This window comes from Bufo gargarizans, chromosome 5 (genome assembly GCF_014858855.1).
Source record: "Bufo gargarizans isolate SCDJY-AF-19 chromosome 5, ASM1485885v1, whole genome shotgun sequence".
Lineage (NCBI taxonomy): Eukaryota > Metazoa > Chordata > Amphibia > Anura > Bufonidae > Bufo > Bufo gargarizans.
In genome coordinates, this window is record NC_058084.1 from 414841163 (window position 1) to 414863715 (window position 22553).

Sequence of the window (22553 nt, forward strand, 5' to 3'; positions counted from 1 at the left end):
TAGCTATTCCTGGAAAACGCATTTAAGTAGTGGAATATATACGCTACGGAATCTACACGTACATACGGAGAGCCTGATTGTGTGCACTAGTATTAAATGTTCTCACTTGTGAGTAGGCCAGCAATATTAGCAGTAGTCAGAGCTCTAGCAGCAATTGTGGAGCTAGAAGGGTAAGAATGACCAGTGTTTCCTTTCCTGCTTCCAACGCCACTTCTCAGGTACTCAGACTACCCAACTTAATACCCTCTGGCTAAATCCTACTACTGTCTTTTATACTTACCAACAAATTTTTGGCATTTGAAGCTTTCATCAAGCCACTCTGGTGTCACTATATGCTTTGCCACGGAGATGGCAGTCAGAAATTTTACAGTCCTCGTGACTTTACTGGCAATCAGATGTGTGCACTTCTGTGCAGAGTCTACCACTTCTCCTCCAAGAATGTAAAGTTTCTGAAAAAGTAAACATGCAAATTCTGAATTGGAGCAAGAAGTACATGAAATTATCAGGCATGTTTAGACCCCTACATAGAAAGGCCTTTGTGGTGCTAGCACCTACATCCCAGAAAAATGGACAGGAACCCATTAAACAGAAGAGGGGATTGCTTATAGCTGGTACTAATTTTCATATGTAAAACTTACAAGTCATCCATTGTGTTTTCCAGGTGTTTAATACTAATGACCTATCCTCAGGATAGGTGATGACTATCTGATTGTTGGGGTTCTGACTCCCGGCACCCCTGATCCGCTATTCAAAGAGGTCATGGCACTCCACTGAGTGCAGAGGCCTCTTCACAGGGAAACACAGCACAGCGCCGTCCATTGGTTAGCAGCTGTGCTTGATGTTGCAGCTGCCCCATTCACTTGAATGGGACTGAGCTGAGCCTAGGCCGTGTGACCAATGAACGCAAAATCACTGGCCTAAGAGGCCTCTTAAAACTGTTAAAGAGGGAAGTCGAAACCCCATTGATCAGATACTGATGACACGTGATCAGCATTAAACGCTCAGAAAACCCCTTTAAATTAATCATTTAGAGATTCGCCAGCCACAAATATCTGGAAGATAATGTTAAAGGGGTTCTGCACTTTGTTTAAACTGATGATCTATCCTCCGGGATCCCTGCTGATCAGCTGTTTGAGAAGGCAGCAGCGCCACGGCCTTCTCACTGTTTACCGCTGGCCCAGTGACGTCACGACTAGTATCAACTGGCCTGGGCGGGGCTAAGCTCCATTCAAGTGAACAGAGCTTAGCCCCGCCCAGGCCAGTTGATACTAGTCGTGATGTCACTGGGCCAGCGGTAAACAGTGAGAAGGCCGCAGCGCTGCTGCCTTCTCAAACTGCTGATCAGCGGGGATCCCGGGTGCTGGACGCCCGCCGATCAGAAGCTGATGATCTATCCAGAGGATAGATCATCAGTTTAAGCAAAGCGCAGAACCCCTTTAATATCTCGGTTTCAAGGCATCACCCCATGGGCAGTTCAGGGGAAAAAAATAAAAATAAAATCACAGCATGCATCCTATTTACATCATTGTTTAGATTGGAGAATCTCTAAGATATAATGTATCCTTCAGATCTGTTATGACCGCCAGACATCGGTGTGGCAATCATCTTACCTTCACATACTGCTGCACCTGGGTTGGGTCAAATCCAGTGAACAATACATTAGGCGTCTGATCAGGAGACAGTTTTTTAGTTGGAGGAGGAAGGTCTTCAATTCTGGGAAGAACAGAAAAAAAAGTTAAAAACATTAAAAAAAAGCAACCTGGACTGAATTTCTATTTCCGGTATTGGAACCCGAGTGCAGAGAAGCAGATAGAAGAGATCCAGCATTGATCGCTACCATTCGCTGTGTGTTATGGATACTAGTCAATACTTGCATGTTTTTGCAAGATGGCAAAAGAACTAAGGGATTCTGTTAAAGGGGTTGCTTTCTAAAAATACTTGCCAAAGTTAGATAAGGGCTTTCTATTACAATTGCCCTAATTTTATCCCTCTTCCAGTTGTTGCACTTCCTGGTTTGTGCCATAGTTTAGTAAAACCATGCTGCAGTTTTTGCGGCAAAAAACGGCATGTGTGGCCTGTACTTCCCATTGATTCTTACTGTGCAGCGAGTTTCTAACCATCCTTAAGATAGGTCATCAATATCAGATCAGCAGGGGTCAGACTCCCAGCACCCCCGCCAATCAGCTGTTTGAAGGACATGCCGTTTTGAAGTGGTGCTCTTCCTCTTCAAACCGGCATGTGCCTCATCTCCTCTGCAGTGGTGGTGCAGTGTAATTATAACTGCTTGTCCTATTCAGTTGAATTGGAAGGAGCAGTTGTGATTACACTGTGCTGCCTCTATGACGGAGACCAAGAGGAGGTCATTTTGAAAAGGAAGCAGGACTTCTTCAAACAGCTGATTGGCAGGGGTGCTGGGAGTAAGACCCCTGCCGATCTGATATTGATGACCTTATCCTAAGCATAGGTCATCAATAATGTAGCACTGTACAACCCCTTTAAAGGGAAGAGGGAGCCAACAAGGATGACAAAGAATACAGGGCGGAGAGGCATCACCACACATGCATGTCCTCCTAAGGGTGCATCGCTGGGTAATGCATCCAATAGAAACTACAGGACTGCAAATTATTAATTCAAGGCCAAGATCGGAATACCTGTCTGATGTAGTAACCAGGGAGGCCTAATTTATAGTAACAGCCGATGAGGATGTGCTACATTGTTTCTGTTGCTCCCATTAACTTCTTTGGGAGGTCTGAACAGCGTAGAACAGCCTGCTTGCCTGTTTCTTTAAATTGGCTTTCCCAAGACATTATAGCTGATGACCTACCCTCAGGATAGGTCATCAGTATCTGAACTGTGGAGGTTTGACCCCGGGGCCCCCACCAATCAGCTGTTGGAGAAGGCAGCGGCACTCGCAGTAGCGTTGCGGACTTCTCCTAGGCCAGTGACGACATGTTCATCAGTCATGTGGCCTAGGCGCAGCTCAGCCTCATTCAAGGGAACAGGGCTGAGCACGATACAAAGCCCAGTCGCTATACAACGTACTGCACTGTGCTTAGTCGGCTGCGAGAAGGCAGCAGCCAGTAAGTTCTCAAACAGCTGATCGGCAGGGGCCCCGGGTGTCGGACTCCCACCAATCAGATACTGATGACCTATACAAACGATAGGTCATCAGTTATAAAATCCTGGAACACACTTAACTCAGGGCACTTCATCAGACGGATATTCTGATCTATACCCCTTAAATGGCCTTGAGGGGAATTATATATTTACTCCTCATTGACCCAAACAAGAAACCAGTTTCAGTCCTGATGGCCAGGGAAAAGCCTGCCAAACGTGTTGCCCTGAATGGGCTGGAGAAATAACCCTCAAAACGGCCACAAACTAAAATATTGTAAGAATGATTGATATTTGCAATCACAGAGAATTAATCCTTTAGGCTAATCGTATACCTGGGTCGTTTCGGTTGAATTACAGGTTCGTTCTGTTTAGACTTCAGAGGAATTCTTATACTCTACAGGAAATACATAAATATATTACGACTAGCTCATTGAAGAACGCTCATTACACTACATGCGTTACAAAACATTAAAATTAGGAAAAATTGAGTAAAGCCTACCATTAGCACTTCTGAAGATACTTTTAAAGGAACTCTCCATGCATCTAGAAACACAAAACATCATGAACACTGGACTAAAGATGTGAAAAGTGTTCCTTTTCATTAAGCAACTAAAGACTGGAAGCCCTCTACCGATAGACGTTTGTGTCTTGCACATATCACTATTATAAGTCTGTTAATTTTCAATACAAAGCAGCACCCTAATAACCTTTCTATTAAAAAGCCCAGCCTCAGATTACAGTCACAAGAACTCTCATCATATCTTACCAAGCAGATCGGACACCATATGCGATGAAGGAGCCAATGGATCCTGCAAGTTAAACATTGTGTACCGGCTGTTCTGGATTTGTCGCAAAGCCTCAAAGTTTCCGAGAAGAATGTCACAGAGCCACAGTGCATTGACACAGGGTATCCTCCATTCTTTGGCTTTCTCATACTTCATACCTGTAGGCCTAATACACATTAAACAAATGTTACAGATTAAAAGGCTATGTACACCTTTGGGGCAATTCCTTATTACTGCATTGTACTCATTTTGAGCTAAAAATCATTTTTTTTAATTGGTCTTTATTACAAATATGGAACCTTTTTCTCCGTACAGAACTGAGATGCTGTAAAAGAGGGATCTGAATTTTCTCTGTTCCGTCAGCCAGCTAATCTGACGGGCTCCTTATCTCTACAATCTGACATTATAAGCACTCATTATAGTTCAGTTCTTATCTTACTGATAAGAATGTGGCTTAAAAAAAGTGTTAAATAACCGGGATATAAATTATTAAATAACCGGCACAAAGTGAAAGTAAAAAGTACGAATCACACAGCTAGACATTTAACTATTTGTGAAAGAACGGCTCAGTATTTTCTTTATAAAGGCCAATTGAACATATGATTATTAGCCAAAAATTAGTAAAATGCAATACAAAAAGGTGCATATAGCCTTTTATAAAGGTCAATGCAAACTCATTACATTCCAATGATGTAAATCTAATAAAATATACAGTTTATGTTAATGTATTTGAAAAATAATAGCACCCAGGTGAGGACGATAATCTGACTTACTCTTTGCAGATGAGAACTGTGTTGCTACGACATAGATATCCCGTGTACTTCGCACCCGCCAGGTAAGCCATTAGCTTTAGATCATCTCTATCGCTATCAACAAAACCAGTTACAGAAATGATCTGGAAAGAAATACGGATTAAACTAACTTTAGGATCTGACAAATGTTTCAACCCCTTTAGGGTATGTTCACATCTGCGTTGGAGGCTCTATTCCGGGCCTCTGACAGAGAGTTCATTAAAGGAAACCGGTCACCGGGATTTTGTGTATAGAGCTGAGGACATGGGTTGCTAGATGGCCGCTAGCACATCCGCAATACCCAGTCCCCATAGCTCTGTGTGCTTTTATTGTGTAAAAAAATCTGATTTGATACAAATGCAAATTAACCCGAGATGAGTCCTGTCCCTGACTCATCTCACGTACAGGACTCATCTCAGGTTAATTTGCATATGTATCAAATCCTATTTTTATTTTTTTACACAATAAAAGCACACAGAGCTATGGGGACTGGGTATTGCGGATTTGCTAGCGGCCATCTAGAAACCCATGTCCTCAGCTCTATACACAAAATCCCTGTGACCATTTTCCTTTAATGAACTCAGTGACGGAAGCCCAGAATGTGTGCATGCTGGGAGTTGTAGTTTCACAGCAGCGGGAGTGCTGAAGGTTGCCGATCTCTGAGCCATACAATGTATGGTGCTATGCTTGGGAAGCTGTTAGAAGGCCGCAACGCCAACAGAAGCGCTGCTGCTTTTTCAAAAAGCTGATCAGTGTGGGGGGTCCGAACATTGCAAGATAACTATCTGGACATGTAGAGCGGCACCCAGGGATCTCACTGCACTTACTATTTTTCCTGGGAGAAGGAACGCCCAGGGAGAAATAGGGCAGACTCCCCCCTGGTGAACCGATAGTAGCAATTACCATACAGCGCGGGAGACGGTAACGGGGCCACAGTGGGCGAATAGAGCAGCGCCCAGGAATAATAGTAAGTGCAGTGAGATCCCTAGGCGCTGCCCTACATGTCCAGATAGTTATCTTACAATGTTCGGACCCATGAAAGGTTGTCTTTAAACTTTACTAAATACATGATACTGGGCATTTGGTTTCCTTACATGCTGAGAACATGGCTTTCCTCCCGGTGGAAATGCGACAGGGAAATGTAGAGCTCGATGAGGAGGCACCATTTTTTTCTTCTTCAAGACTGTGTTCAGCCAATGAGCTGTGATGCAACGCTTTCTTTCCTTCATTGCCTATATATACACAGAATCATGAGCAAAGAATAAGTAGATTATAAGTGGCCATACAATGGCCCCAAACCATACAAAAACTTTATTTTTCAAGAAGTCTAAGTTTCCATATAAAATTGCACTAAACACAGAAAACAAAAACAAACAAACCTCACAGAACTCCCATGCTTCGTCTTCCCTTTCCTTAGAACCTACAATTAATGGCACATTCACACGATCGTAGTGTGTTGCAGATCCGCAAAACACAGATACCGGCCCGTGTGCTTTCCACAATTTGCGTACCGCACATGGTCGCAAATATAATAGAAAATGCCTATTGCGGATAAGAATAGGACATGCTCAATCTGTGTGCTGTTCGCATCTTTTGCGGTCCCATTAAAATGAATGGGTGCACACCCGTTCCTCAAAATTGCCCCCCACCCTTCTCACTGTTCTGTGTCTCTCTGTAAGACAACTGGCTGCTGCAGCAGGAGCACCTTCTCCTGCCGTTCTGAAACTACAGCTCCCAGAATCCTCCTTTCACTTCTTACAGTTACAACAACAGCAGAGTTTAAGTGTGCATGCTGGGAGTTGTAGTTCCACCGCAGAGAGTGCGCCAAAGGTTGCTGATCCTCGGTTTAGCGTTTCTTTTTTATGGAGCAACTTTAAGTAGCACAACTTCTCACACAGGAAATCTCTAGACACGTAAGGCAGCTATCCAAATGGTAAGATTCTGCTTGCAAGTGATCAGTTACATTAAAACCTACCTGGGTATACATGCTACTGACTTGGCTCTCACACAGAAGATGTGTACAGCGACTTGTGAGTGTAGGGTCCACGGTACCGCCATGCGTTTGTATTATCTTTGGGAATGGTACAGAAAAATATAACAAAACTGATATAAAACGAGATTTTTGTATAACTTACCAGTAAAATCTCTTTCTCGCTCTTTCCTTGGGGGACACAGAAGACCTTGGGTATAGCTCATCTCCATAGGAGGCGTGACACTAAGTGAAAACTGTTAAGCCCCTCCTCCACAGCTATACCCTCAGCCTGGAGAGAGAGACTGCCAGTTGCGTGTCCAAGCAGTGAGAAAAGGCAAAGCCCAACAAGGAACCAACAAGCCAACTACCCAATGGGTAACAAAAAACTCGGAAACTGTACAGAGAAAAACAATGAATGGGTGGGTGCTGTGTCCCCCAAGGAAAGAGCGAGAAAGAGATTTTACTGGTAAGTTATACAAAAATCTCGTTTTCTCGCCCAGTTTCCTTGGGGGACACAGAAGACCTTGGGACGTTCAAAAGCAGTCCAAAAGGGGGAGGGACCACAGCACCAAGGTGAAGCACCCGAAAGGCATCAATGAACCGCCGCCCGCAAACCCAGGCGGGGCAGGCAGCATCTGCCAAAGTCAGAGTATGCACCCTGTAGAACTTGTCAAGGCGTGCAAGGTAGACCTGTGGCCGCCTTGCCCAAATGCATGGCCGAAGCCCAATGCCTCCGGCCCAGGAGGCACCGACCGCTCTGGTGAAATGAACGGTGACACCAAGACAGAATCCTGCCCTAGGTGCGGAAACCTCAGCAATAGCCAATCTGAGCAAGCGGAGGACAACCACCCTGGAGTCCGTCAACCCTATGCACAGACCTCCTGGAAACCCAAGAGGCCGAACATCTACAAGAGTCGGAGATCTCCAAGTAAAAAAAAAAAAAACGGCAAGGCCCAAACAACGTCCAAATAGGTGAGGTGTTGAAGCGAAAGGCAAACACCACCTTCAGAAGGAAGGAAGGAAGGAAGGAACGAAGAAAAACGGGATGTAGAACAGCCCTGTCCTGGAAAAGACAGAAGGCTCGTAACAAAAAAAGGGCCATTCCGGCACCCGTCAGAGACACGACTGATACAGAACACAACCGTACCGGACAGAAGGGGTAGAGAGAACCTCTGTAACGGCCCCAAGGACAAGATTGGAGCGCCGAGAGCTCAGTATATAGTCCCAGGGCGGTACCGAAGGACAGTACAGAGGAACCAAAGAGCCACTCCGAGGAAGAAGGTCTTGGCAGGCCCAGAGGGCCGGGAACGCTGGAAGAGGAAGAACAGCGCCGACACTTGACACCCCAAGTAAACGACAGAACCATGGGGAGAGAAATTCAGAGTGGGGAATGCACAGCTTCCCACAGAACCCCATACAAAAAACCCTAAGCCTTACGACAGATCCTGGACGAAACACAGCCAGGAGTGGACAGTAGCGAACCCGCTGGAGTCGCCTGGCAAGCGGGCGAAAACCCAATGTGATCAGGCGCAGACCAGTAACACGGGCAGAAGGGTCGACAAAACTAGCCCCGTCGGCCCTCGAACAACGTTGTCCCGTATCCACCCGAGTGGGGGAGCAGAGGACAGATGGAAAGAACCCAAAGGATCCGCCAGATACCAGGAGAAGACAGGCAAAAGTCCATGCTGATGTAACCACGTTGTACAGCCCCGCTGTGGGAGATCAAAGGACAATCTGGATCGAAAAAGGTAGTCCCCCCAAGTTATCAAGAAGGCAAGTCTACAGCAGGACCATGCAATCTGCACTCAGCGGGAGGACAGCACGCGGTAGACTCAGTAAATAGGCACACAGCTAATACAGCCAGTGTGAACCAGGGAGACAGCACGAGGCCAAAAGGAACACCGGAACCATCCACATGAACAACCATGCTCTCCCCAAAGGGGAGGACAGTGAAAGAACAGCCTCTGAAGTCCGGCGGGAAGCCACATCGGAGTGATCCGTACCGAGCGGGAGCCAAACAAAGCCGGCGAGATAAGGCAGTGGAGACAGAGGCCGGCATAACACCCTCCAACCGAAAGGAGGAGGGGTGGGCAACAGGGAAGCCATAGGCCAGCTGAAAAGCAGAACCCGCTACACTGAGAGACGCCCGGTCCACCGCCTCGCAGAAGGCGAATACCTTGGAGAACCCAAGGCGGAGGTCCTCCGGACCTGGGTAATCGAGCACCCAAGAGAAGTTGGGTGACCTTCCAGAGAATAGCAGCCCGAACCTGGCAGCAGATCAGACAGAAGCGCAGAGGCGCCAAGAGGAAGGACTCATACCACACTGCATCCGAAGAGGAGGAAATTGCAGCAGGCAAGGGAATCGCAGTCCTGCACGAGCCAACGAAGAATTCGAGAGGCGCTGCAGACAACAGCACTCTCGAGCATGTGACCACTAGCGCAGGGGAACAATGCCGCGGGAGGACGAATGGGTACGTATCTAGAGACCACGAACACACCCCGGGCGGAAGGGCCACGAAAGGAATGAGTACCACCCAGCTAGGTGCAGTAGCGAACAAGTAGAGCCTGTCTACTTATAAAAAAGGTATATACCTTGAATACATTGGGCATTCATCTGCTGTTTGTTGGACACCACCTCAGGCCCACACAGTTGGACCGAATGAGCTCTTTAGAGAATAGTGCAAGGCTTGCTGGAAGCACCATATCCCAAGAGAAAAAAGTACATCTCAGGATAAAGGGGGGCATACGGACGAGTAGCCCCGTAAGCAGAGAGAAGGCCAACCCACCTATGGGAGGAGAAGGCATACACGGCCCAAACAACGGATAGAGCGCACAAGAAAGTCCGCCCACTGCAAAAAATAGTCACTCAGCGAAGAATCAGCCAGAGTCCAACCGTAACAATGGAAGTGCAAAGTGCAACCCGAAAGGTAGTCATGCACAAGACTAGTACGGCATGCGATGGAACGCAAACAGTCCGCCCAGAAAAGGGGGAAAATGTACCTGGCAACCACTGCAGAGGCCTGCCCAAAAAAAAAGGGGGGGATGCCAAGGCCAGTACCTACTCCGGAAAGGTAGGGCATACCATACTCCGCCCAGAAGGGGGCCATGCCCATGGCCGCACATATCCAGCAGAACGCAGGAAGGTCCACTTTAGTGAAAGGGGGCATGCACAGGTTATTCTATCATTAAGTGATTGTGCAAAAATCCACCCAACACCGAAAGTCGTGAGAGTGCACCACTCCGCCAATGAAGGGGGACGTGTACCAGTCCAGCACAGCATAAACAAGGACAGCCGTGGATCGTGTGAGCGTGCAAAATGCCGCCCATGGAATAATGGGGGGGTCATGCACAAGACCAGCACCGTATCCAATGGAAGTGCCAGCATTCCACCCAAGTTAGAGGGCATGCTCATGACCGGCAACGCATCCAGTGAGTGCAGTATTCCGCCCAGAAATGGGGGTCATGCACATGGCCAGCCACGCATCCAGTGAGAGCGCCGCCATGGATGAGAGTGCACGTATGTCGCCTGAGGAAAGGAGACATGTCCATGGCCGGCAGCGAATCCAGTGAGAGTGCGGCACACCGCCCACGGAAGGGGGGGGGGGGGGTGGTGGTCATGCAGATGGCCTGCAACGGATCCAGTGAGAGTGCAGTGTACCTATGAAAGGGGTTCACGCACACGGCCGGCACCGTATCCGGTGAAAGTGCAGTATTCCGCCTAAGGAAGGTTTCATGCACATGGCCGGCAGCGAATCCAGTGTTCCGCCTATGGAAGGGGAACGTGCACATGGCCGGCACCGTAACCGGGGAAAGTGCAGTATACCTCCTTATCCGGGGAGAGTGCAGTATACCTCTCATGGAAGGGGTTCATGCACATGGCCAGCACCGTATCCGGTAAGAGTGCAATATTCCACCTATGGAAGGGTTCATGCACATAGCCGGCAGCGAATCCAGTGAGTGCAGCGTCCCGCCTGTGGAAGGGGGTCGTGCATATGGCCAACACAGCATCCGGCGAGAGTGCAGCAGTCCGCCTAGAAAAGGGGGATCATGCACGAGGCCAGGCCGCAGCCAGGGAGAGTGCAGTATTCCGCCTAGGAAGGAGGGTCATGCACCTGCAGCCACCAGAACTGGAGTGGGTGACGAAGTCTGGTCAGAAAAAAATCTGCATGCACTTGGCCAGCGCCGAATCCCGGGAGAGGGCAAGAAAAAACGCCTGGGAGGCGCCGCGGCCGGGGAACACGACACACCGCCTAAGAGAGGGGGGCATGCATACAGACAGCAGTACTGAATGATGAGGCTGCCGCGTCCTGCGCAGCCCACAAGTCCAGCTATTTAAAACAAAATAATAGTATTCTTTTTTTTTTTTTTTTTTCTTTATTATTATTTTTATTATCATTATTATTTATTTATTAATATTACAGCCTCCCTGAGGCAGAAGGGGGGCCACCATACAGGGGCACAGGCCGTACAGGCCCTCAGGAGCCGGCCAGTACCCAAAGGGTTAACAGGCATCTGGCCTGGGGGCGGCGCAGCGAACCCCTGGGGGTGGGGGAACCTCCAGGCGGGAAGAATCCGCGCCTGGAGAGTTCCCGCCCCCCCCCCCAGAGGCCAGAATGTTGCGGCCTAGTAGGCCGTGAAGCCGGGGCCTAAATTTTAGCGTCGCCCGGCTGACCGGGGCCGCAAGTATTTAAAGTATCGGCCGGGCCTAAGCCGGCCGCGGGAGCCCCCGTACCGGTCGCGGGTGCCCAACCCGAGCGCCGGAAGTGCGCAGCAGGCCGCGAAGCCTGAACCAACTATGCAGCGCCCCGGCCGGCTGGAATGCACCGACGGCCGGCCGGGACCTGTTGGAACACAGCGCTATCCAATGCCGGCTGCGGGAGCCCACCCGGCAGCCGGGAGAATCAGGGACCCGAGAGGAGCGTGGAGGTGCGGCCCAGTAGGTGCCTAAACCTTGCACCTCTCCGCTCTCGGATAGGCTACCAGTATGGGGGTCAGTCACGCAGGAGACCGGGGAGGGAGGGGACGTAGGGCTGGAGAAGCCACTCTCTCACCACAGATGTCTTCACCCTCGGTCCGTTCCAGCAGGGTCGCCCCTTCAGCTACTGGCACCGTAGTGGCAGGACGCTGGAAGAGGGGCTTGGCGTGCGGGCGACCCTTGCGCTGGCGGGATGCAGGGGAGCGGGCTGCCCTGGTCCACCTTGCCTTCTGTGGGGGAGGCAGCAGTGCGGATGACCGGCACTGGCGCAGCTCAACCCCGGGAGAAACAGAGAGGTCTAGTGCGTCTCTGTTGTCCCGTATTCTGGAACAAAAAGAAAAGAAAAAGTAAAAATCAAAAATTTTAAAACAACAAAGGAGAAAACAGCCCTGCAGTAGCAGGGAGTGTCTTGCCTCCTTGGACACTAAGCAAAAACTGGCAGTCTCTCTCTCCAGGCTGAGGGTATAGCTGTGGAGGAGGGGCTTAACAGTTTTCACTTAGTGTCACGCCTCCTATGGAGATGAGCTATACCCAAGGTCTTCTGTGTCCCCCAAGGAAACTGGGCGAGAAAGATATACTCTGGAAAATCAGGTTAGTAACAGTAATCATATATGTGATGACTCTTAAAGGACCTGGCAACAGCACTTGTCATCCCTAGTTGGGAGTTTGAAGATAATCATCACTGGGAAGAGTCGCACTTTATTTTGGCTGATTTATATTTCTACAGTCTACAAGCCTCTCTTACTGCAGTGTGTTCTAAAAGTATTCTTCTGGAAAAACCTAGTTGAGCAATAGAAATATCTTAAGTTTTATCTAACGCCCAAGAGTGCACATGAGATTTTCTGAAAATACAGTTGCATGAGGAATTATGTTAAAGGTTTTTAAGTTCAAGTGATGGCATATCACTAGAATGGCGGTCTGCTTTTGGGGAATCCCACAGATCATTAGAATAAAGCAGTTGCAGTGTAAGGGTACTTTCACACTAGCGTTTTTCTTTTCCGGCATAGGGGCTCTATACCGGAAAATAACTGATCCGTTGCATCCTAATGCATTCTGAATAGAGATTAATCCGTTCAGGATGCATCAGGATGTCTTCAGTTCAGTCTTTTTGACTTTTCAGGACGGAGATAATACAGCAGCATGCTGCAGTTTTATCTCCGGCCAAAAAAAACTGAAGACTTGTCGGAATGCCGGAACGGCATTTTTTTCCCATAGGAATGTATTAGTGCCGGATCCGGCATTTAAAATACTGGAATGCCGGATCTGTCCTTCCGGATGACACTGGAAAGACAGGTCCGTCATTTCAATGTATTTGTAAGACGGATCAGGATCCTGATCAGTCTTACAAATGCCATCAGTTGCCATACGTTTTGACAGATCGGGCAGGCAGTTCCGGCGACGGAACTGCTTGCCGGATCACTCTGCCGCAAGTGTGAAAGTAGCCTAAGTAAAGCATAATGACCACCTGCCCAGCAGGTCTACTGATTAATGCACAGTTAGACTGCAGTTTTCTGCACAATACCTGGTAAGGAGATGAACTGTGCAGAGAACAGGCTGTTCTAGGGATCAGTTGGGCATTAAATGGGTTGTCTCACTTCAGCAAGTAGCATTTATCTTGTAGAGAAAGTTGATACAAGCCACTTACTAATGTATTGTGATCGTCCATATTACCCCCTTTGCTGGCTGGATTCATTTTCCCATCACATTATACACTGCTCGTTTCCATGGTTACAACCACCCTGGAATCCAGCAGCGGTGGCCGTGCTTGAACACTATAGAAAAAAAAGCACCAACCTATGTGAACTCCCATGGTCCCGGCCACCAGAGAACCTGGCACTTTTTCCTACAGTGTTCAAGTACAGCCATTGCTGCTGGATTGCAGGGTGGTCGTAACCATGGATAGGAGCAGTGTATAATTTAATGGAAAATAAATCCAGCCAGCAAAGGAAGCAATATGGATAATAACAATATATTAGTAAGTGGCTTGTATTAACTTTCTGTACATGATAAATGCCACTTACTGAAGTCACACAACCTCTTATAGTTGTGATATATCTTAGTGGCTGTTCTATACTTCATATTGGTGGGAAACCCCTTTAAATTCAATGTAACAATAATCTGTGTGCTGCCTGGTCTCAAACAGGAAAAAGTTAGAAAACGGGTGCAAAAGAGGAGCACTGCAAAAACAAATAATAAAAATAGGGCATACTATCACAAACTGGTAAAACCAGAGACAAGAATTCGAAGGATCACATGAAACCTACCCGTTTCCAGGTTGCCAACAGTTGTTTATCAGACATTTGTTCTGGATAATCGGCAATTGCAAACACACAACCCATCAAAAAGTAGTCTTCAGGAACTGAAAGATCAAATCAAAGGAAATGTGTCATCACAAGACAGTAATCACAGACAAAAAGCTGACATTTCCCAAGTTCTGCAAGTCACTTGTCCGCTTTGCTGTGGCGACTGGGGCAATATAAGCAGAGTCATTTCATTATCATTACATGTTGGACACACAATAAGGATTCCTTTGCGCCTCTAGAGGCCTAAATAAGATGGGACAGCACCACTACACAAACACGTCAAGCTCTGTATGCATCTCTCCTGTCACTTGCTGGTCTCTGGAGGAGAGTCTGTACTCCATTTCTTTAACATTTACCTTCCATACATTGCAGCTGCTATACAGCACACAGATCCCCGCAGTACTGAATATGCGCACAACACATAAAGGATGTGCGCTTCCAATACTGCCCTTCGGACGTTTTTAAGACAGCCCTGTTAAATACAGTCTTCGGTTTTAATTCAACATTATAAGTAATTAGCGATTATGATGGCTATATACAGGTTATCTATGGTGGACCTCTGCAGGCAGGTATGAATAACAGGAGAATCCTTTTTACTAACAATTACAGAAAAAGACTTCATAAACTTACTCTCCAGTGAAGGGTCATGTCCATGAAGCTGCTGCGATTGCGGTGGCTGTTGACTGGGTGTTTGTGCCGGTACCTGCTGTATTTGTCCCAGTTGCTGCTGTGTCTGATTTTGCATTTGTCGCTGCTGTAAGCGCTGAAGGTGCTGCTGTTGGATTTGTTGTTGTATCTGCTGAAGGTTGTGTTTTTGCTGCTGAGTCTGTTGGGCTTGGAGTGGAGGCTGCTGAAGGGTCGCCTGTTGAACCTGTGACTGTTGCATTGTCACTTGTGACTGTTGTAGAGATGGTTGCTGAATCTGAGACGGCTGGGATTGCGGCATTTGTTGCTGCTGAAGACCAGCTTGTTGAATCTGCTGCTGCTGCTGAATTTGCTGCTGTTGGAGCAGAGTTTGCTGTTGGATTTGCTGCTGTTTCATTTGCTGCTGCTGAAGCTGAAGAGTCTGCTGTTGTTGCTGAGTGAGAGTTTGCTGTTGTATCATTTGCGATGGGATCTGATGCTGTTGATGAGTCGCATTCTGAATTTGATGTTGAATCTGAATATTATGCGGTTGCATTTGGTGTTGCTGAAGTGTCTGTGCCTGCACTTGATGTTGCTGTTGAAGGGCCTGTGGTTGTACATGATGCTGCTGGGTCTGTGCCTGGATTTGCTGCTGCTGTAGTGACTGTGCTTGGATTTGCTGCTGCTGTAGAGATTGTGCCTGCATTTGATGTTGCTGTTGTTGTATGGATGTTGGCTGAATCTGCTGCTGAATTGTCTGCGGCTGAATTTGCTGTTGTTGCAGAGTCTGGGTCTGGATTTGCTGCTGCTGCAGTGTGTGTAATTGTGGGTGAGGCTGAATTTGCTGTTGCTGAAGAGCATGCTGCTGTAGCTGCTGCTTTTGCTGCAATGTTAAATGTTGTATCTGCTGTTGCTGAAGCTGCTGAATGCTTTGTTGAAGGTTCTGCTGCAAGCCTGGATTTTGTTGCGGAAGGGTCTGCTGCTGTATATTGGGCTGAAGGGTTTTCTGTATGTTCTGCTGCTGCTGTATAGATGTCTGAATTGTTTGCTGCTGCTGCTGTAGCGTCTGTTGCTGTGCGGGCGTTTGCTGCCGCTGAAGGATTTGTTGTATATTCTGCTGCTGAAGGGTTTGCTGTAGTGTCTGTTGCTGCTGAAGGTGCTGCTGCTGTTGAAGCTGCTGGAGTTGCTGCTGAAGTGCATGCTGCTGCTGGAAGTGTTGCATGGTTTGCTGCTGTGGGCGAAGTATCTGCTGCTGTGAGAACGGCAGCTGGGTGAAATGGTGCTGTTGGTTTACTTGTGAAAACTGATGCTGCGGAAAAGCTTGTTGGGTGATTTGTTGTTGCTGCAACTGCATAAGTTGTTGAGGCTGAAGCTGCACAAGAGGGTGGTGCTGCTGCTGCTGCTGGGTCTGGTGGGAAGGCTGCTGCTGTAACATTTGCTGAGCCTCCTGTGGTACGGATTTCATTTGATTAAACAAGACTGAGTTTGGATGTCCTTGCTGGGGATGGCTGCCTTGTTGTTCTAAATTTTTGGTGGAAGCAGAAAGTGTTTGTAAAAGCTAAAAAAGGAAAAAATAAATAAATCAATCAATAAAAAAGTTGAGGGGAAGCATGCTGAGATACATACACATTCACATTATTCTTATCCAAGTAGTATCTAGGTTGCTAGCAAAATAAATATACATTTTCCTCATCTTTTTACATGGGCGTCTACAAAGAAGAGAAGGTTAGGGTACTTTCACACTAGCGTTTTTCTTTTCCAGCATAGACTTCCATCCTCGGGGCTCAATACCGGAAAATAACTGATCAGTTTTATCCTAATGCATTCTGAATGGAGAGCAATCCGTTCAGGATGCATCAGGATATCTCCAGTTCAGTCCTTTTGACTTTTCAGGACGAAGATAATACCGCAGCATGCTACGGTTTTATCTCCGGCCCAAAAAACTGAACACTTGCCTGAATGCCGGATCTTTTTTTTTCCATAAGAATGTATTAGTGCTGGATCCGGCATAAAGAAAAAAAACGCAATGCCGGATCTATCCTTCCGATCTGCACATGCGCAGACCTTTAAAAAAAAATGTTAAAACAATAGAAACTGATCCGTTTGTCCGCATGACAAACGGACAGACGGATCCGTTCTTGCAATGCATTTGTGAGACTGATCCGCATCCGGATCAGTCTACAAATGCTGTCCATTTGCATGCAGATTGCCTGATGACTCTGCCACAAGTGTGAAAGTACCCCAAGTGATATCAAGGTGTGCCAATGCAGAAGACAATTAGCAGCCCTCTTTACACTCAAAATGTTCTAACATGGCACCGCCTCTGCTGCTATACTGTCCATAAACTAAAAATGAAGCCAATAGGTTGCCAACAAAAAATATTTTGTGGACAGTGCCACAAAATGAATGTTTCCTCTATCCACAGGAAAGGGAATAAGCAACTGACCCTTACACACACACACACACACATATTATATAGATATATATATATATATAGATAGATAGAGCGGCAGGATAAGCACGCGCAGTGCAGCTCCATTTATTTTATATCAGACTGTGCTTTACTAACATATTGTGCATGCACTCAGCAGTCCTGACAATTTAGTTCAGCACAGCTTTGAGAGATCTGGACTCACGTCCTCAATACAACTACTCATGCAGACGACAGTCCAATAATGTGGTAACAGATTCCCTTTAAAGCAGGGGGTGCACAACCTTTTCTGGCCTAAACCAATTCCAAGGGCCGAAGATAAAAAAAAAAAACTTAAAGGGGTATTAACAACTGAAATACTATGTTTATGGAATATGGAACATACAGTATTTGTGGTCAAGGCTCCGGGGGAGCGCTGGACGAAGGTAGAGAACTGGACACGGTTGGACCTAACTTGGCTAGTGGTGTGCCTTTAGCCATGTAACGCGGGTAAGCCAGAAAAGGGGGCTAACCCAAGGAGTCTGAGCTTGGAGCGAGACTGGAAATGAGGGAGGGTAGGGTGGGGCACCACGCGATGCCGACACCTTGGGGAGGCCGTGCGGCAGGATAAGTACCCTATGCCCCTCCCACAAATGCAGGCTGGAAATCCAGCCTGCTGTACATATAATAAATGTCTAATTACACTTCTAGTACTCCCATCTAATGACAGAATATATGAAAGATACATGTGAGCAGCCACAAGACATAGACATACATGTCTGTCATCATATGATGATTGGGGGGGGGATATGTCGCACGGAATAGTATCGAGGGCCGCATATGGCCCCCGGGTTGTGCAAAAACTTCACAATGCTCGGAAATCCTTGTGTACAATATATACGTGTGGAGCCTCTCTCTTCAAACCTTCTCTTCCCAATTCATTAACTGGAGGTTGTCGCCGTCTGCCTTGTTACAGATACAGTGGAGCTGCAACCTGGGCATGGTCACTGTTTCTATCATCCCACTGCCACCACCTGCTAATAAACTGCCATGGCCACATTGCTCTCACAAAGTCCCCCAGTCCATCTACCAATTATATTGACAGCAATTCACTTAAATGACTTAGGCCTCTTTCACACTTGCGTTGTCCGGATCCGGCGTGTACTCCACTTGCCGGAATTACACGCCGGATCCGGAAAAACGCAAGTGTACTGAAAGCATTTGAAAACGGATCCGTCTTCAAAATGCTTTCAGTGTTACTATGGCACCCAGGACACTATTAAAGTCCTGGTTGACATAGTAGGAGCGGGGAGCGGTATACTTACAGTCCGCGCGGCTCCCGGGGCGCTCCAGAGTGACGTCAGAGCGCACCATGCGCATGGATGACGTGCCATGCGATCACGTGATCCATGCGCTTGGGGCGCCCTGACATCACTCTGGAGCGCCCCGGGAGCCGCACGGATTGTAAGTATACTGCTCCCCCGCTCCCCACTACACTTTACCATGGCAAACAGGACTTTAGCTGAGAAAAAGCTAAACGTCGCATCCGACAATGCGCCAAAACGACTTTTAGCTTAAGGCCGGATCCAGATCAATGCCTTTCAATGGGCATTAATTCCGGATCCGGCCTTACGGCAAGTCTTCAGGATTTTTTGCCGGAGCAAAAAGCGCAGCATGCTGCGGTATTTTCTCCGGCCAAAAAACTTTCCGTTCCGGAACTGAAGACATCCTGATGCATCCTGAACGGATTTCTCTCCATTCAGAATGCATTAGGATAAAACTGATCAGGATTCTTCCGGCATAGAGCCCCGACGACGGAACTCTATGCGGAAGAAAAGAACGCAGGTGTGAAAGAGCCCTAACATGTAATGTTACATTTCCAATGTTTTCCAAGGAAAACGAATGGCCAGACAAAGCCTTCTTCTGCGACAACAGCTGATCACAGAGTCAGCCTCCAGGGACAGTCTTCAAGGAACAACATTTTTAAACAAGCAAATGACAACAATCAACACTACTTACGTGGGCAACATTTGAAGGTCTATTAATCTGCTGTATATCAGCGCTATTTGTGATGTTTCGAAGTGTCCTTGTTGCTGGACTGCGAAAAGCCATAATATCTGACCTTTCTGAACCTGTGGTTCCAGGCACCGATGAGAGCAAACCGCTTCGGGCTTCAGGTGGTAAAATACTCCCCGGTACTGGTGGAACATTAGCACATAAATTAATTAGCCCGGAATCCTTGCCCTGAGGCAGTCTTCTCTTTGCTGTACTCATCTGCGGCATCTCCGCTGGGGTCCAGTTCAAATTTCTCTCTTGCTTTTCCGATGAAGAGTCATCAGAGTCATCGAACATCAGCTCCTCTTTAACCTTTTGTGCAGTGATGCGCTTTGGTGAAGACTCTTGATTAGGCAAAGGAGATCCCTCCCGTGATGTAACTGGACTAGATTTGGAGGAGTATCTATCTTCATCAGCACTTGCATTTTGGGAGTCCCTTTCTTCCTCATCTTCCTCCTCCTCCTCCTCGTCTTCTTCCTCCTCCTCCTCCTCCTCATAGACTATAAGACGTGGGTGAAAAACGTCTTCATCTTTCTTGGTCTTCTCAGATACGCAGTCTACCACCCAGTCAGGGGTAACAATTTTTATGTTCCCTCGTTGATAGGCATATTCATACTTGGTCTGTAAAAAGGAGAATCACACCGCAACGTAAAAAATTTGATAATCAGATAGATGGATCAAAATTCTAAAATGTCAGATGGCTCTTACCCCTTTTGGCTCAGGAACAATTAGATGAGTGCACTTCTTATTGAGACTCAGCTGACAGTCACCACCATAAAATGTTATCATTGCCCAAAGAGCATTTCTATCATCAGGTGAAACCTAATTAATTAGAGGAAGGAAAGAAAAAACCATCAACTGAGATGAAAACTCATTTGCGTGATCTCAATCGTTCCCCTTGATTACTTAGGCTAGGTTCAGACAAGCATGTTCACTCTGGAAAACTTGCCCCATGTGGGAGCATTATTTCATGACCTGAACTCTGCTCCAGTGATAGGACCTCACGCAGTATAGTGATTTATAATGCTGTGTGTCCCTGCCCGATATTGGCTGTACTGAATTGTACTGACCGAGTACAGTTCATTACAGCTAATGTCAGGCAGGGACACACAGCATTATAAATGACTATACTGCGTGAGGTCCTATCACAGGAGCAGAGTTCAGGTCATGAAATAACGCTCCCACATGGAGCAAGTTTGAGACTGAACATGCTGGTCTGAAACTAGCCCTATATGTCCTTCTCATAGACAAAGAGGCAGAAAAGACTTAGCACAATCCAAATCAGGGTTGGGCGATATCAAACATATTCCCACAATAACGATATTAAGAAATTTATCGCGATGATATATATCACGATAAATACCCATTTAGAGGGAAAAAAACCACCTGGGGCCACAAGGAGACGTTATACTGTATGGGGGCAGCCACAAGGAGATATTATACTATAGGAGGGCCACAAGGACATATTATACTGTATGGGGACCACAAGGAGACATTAAATACTGTATGGGCTGGCCGCTCGGCAGGCAGTGGACCACAAGAGTCACTATACTGCATGGGGCCACCAGGAGACATACTGTATGGGACAACAATTTGTAACCCCTCCGCCATCAGTATAATAATGTCTTGTGGCCCCCATACAGTAATGTCTTCTTGTTGCTCCTGTATGGAGGCAACAGGGAGACATTATAGTTGATCAAGTGCCACCACCATGTGCAGTGCAGCCTGCAGGCAGGGCCATGGCCGTAGAAGACATAGACAGACAGTATAACCTCCGGGCCGTTAGGGTCTCACTCCTCTTCCCCCCACTTTGGCTTGGACACGGACTGCTGACTGACTTTGTGCGCCTCACTCCTGTGCTCGGCCAGTGGGCGGAGACTTGAATATGGGAGCGAGGAGGGGGCGGCCACTGCAGGATGTAACATGTATGGTACGCATATGCACGATGCAGGGGCGGTCAGCACGCATACGACGTCACCAAATACCGCGGTTATTTGGAAACCGCGATATCGACATTTCTTAATACTGCAGTATATCGTTGACACCGTTTTAACGCTCAACCCTAAATTCCAGCCAACAGGCAATGTATCTGCACCAGTTTATAACCCCTTCAATTGTTCTAGGAAAAAAAAAAAATCCACAGGACGTTCATCATTCATTATTGCCACGGACTGCACATGGAAAAGCCATGGATGACTTCCAGTGAATCACAATGACGCCAATTCACAGCAGTAATGCCACTTCCAGATATGGATTTTCTGAGTCATTGTGAATCTGTCTATGGCAGATCTGTACCACATGGATATGATGCCGATTTGTCGACAGGAAAGACAACTACCCGGCCAATCACAGATTCCTGCAAGCCCTGGTTTACAGCTAGAAGGCTAGGGAGTACACCTTCTGTTTAAAATGACAGATGCATAACAAGTGCAATCGAAAGCTCAACACTGAAGACATTTCACCCAAACCACCTGCATTGACACTTTATAGTGACTTTCCAGATAGTCTGTATATCGGTAAATAAAATTCAGCTTGAGACGAGATTTAGCAGACAAGAGTTACAGGAGCGACTACATTATTAGCCTCGGCCCCAGATGCTACCAGGACAAACGCCTCCCCAGTGGGCCGTAGTGGTGGTGTAAAGCACTCGCCATAGACCAGGGATCAGCAACCTCCGGCACTACAGCTGTTCTGAAACTACAACTCCCAGAATCCTCCTTTCACTTCTTTGGGAGTTAAGCCCCTTTCACACGAGCGTGACGGATTAGGTCCAGATGCGTTCAGTAAAACTCGCACCATTTTGCAAGCAAGTTCAGTCAGTTTTGTCTGCGATTGCATTCAGCTTTTTCTGCGCGGGTGCAATGCGTTTTGATGCATTTTTCACGCACGTGATAAAAAACTGAAGGTTTACAAACAACATCCCCTAGCAACCATCAGTGAAAAATGCATCACACCTGCTTCCGGATGCAATGCGGTTTTCATGCAGCCCAATTCACTTCTTTGGGGCCAGGGCTGCGTGAAAAAAACAGGCTGGGATTTTCACACAACGCAGAACTGAGGCGCGAAAAACAACGCTCATGTACACAGACCCATTGAAATGAATGGGTCAGGATTCAGTGCGGGTGCTATGCGTTCACGTCACGCATTGCACCCACTTGAAAAACTTGCTCGTGTGAAAGGGGCCTTACAAAAACAGCCAAGCAAGTGTGCATGCTGGGAGTTGTAGTTTCACAGCAGGTGGAGTGCTGAAGGTTGCTGAATCCTGCCATAGACTATGGACTAGTGAATATAAACTACAGACAGACAAACGTCCTTTACAAGCAGCTACCTGACTAATCCACACTGCAGTGCTGGGAATGAAAGGAAGCACCTGATGCTTTTGAAAGAAAGTATAATATATCTTATTTTTTTAACACAAATAGAAATGCATCTTGTAATTAATCAATCAATAATGCGTCTTGTCCTGTACTACCATTTCACTTGAATATCTATGAACAAATCCCCCTTATTAAAGGAGTGTG

At 47.1% G+C, this 22553-nt stretch overlaps 1 protein-coding gene across 1 annotated transcript in view; it reads right to left on the reverse strand.

Moving 5' to 3' along the window:
* The window catches only part of LOC122938430 (PAX-interacting protein 1-like), a 47780-nt gene that overhangs the window by 11007 nt on the left and 14220 nt on the right, over positions 1-22553 (reverse strand). The window contains exons 5-16 of the mRNA XM_044293931.1: positions 19741-19854; positions 18997-19653; positions 14574-16125; positions 13905-13999; positions 6669-6764; positions 5788-5925; positions 4676-4797; positions 3884-4068; positions 3617-3660; positions 3450-3511; positions 1611-1713; positions 281-449 (exon numbers count right to left, since the gene is read on the reverse strand). Coding sequence (XP_044149866.1) covers positions 281-449; positions 1611-1713; positions 3450-3511; positions 3617-3660; positions 3884-4068; positions 4676-4797; positions 5788-5925; positions 6669-6764; positions 13905-13999; positions 14574-16125; positions 18997-19653; positions 19741-19854 — 3337 coding nt within the window. The remainder of the gene's footprint in view (positions 1-280; positions 450-1610; positions 1714-3449; positions 3512-3616; positions 3661-3883; positions 4069-4675; positions 4798-5787; positions 5926-6668; positions 6765-13904; positions 14000-14573; positions 16126-18996; positions 19654-19740; positions 19855-22553) is intronic.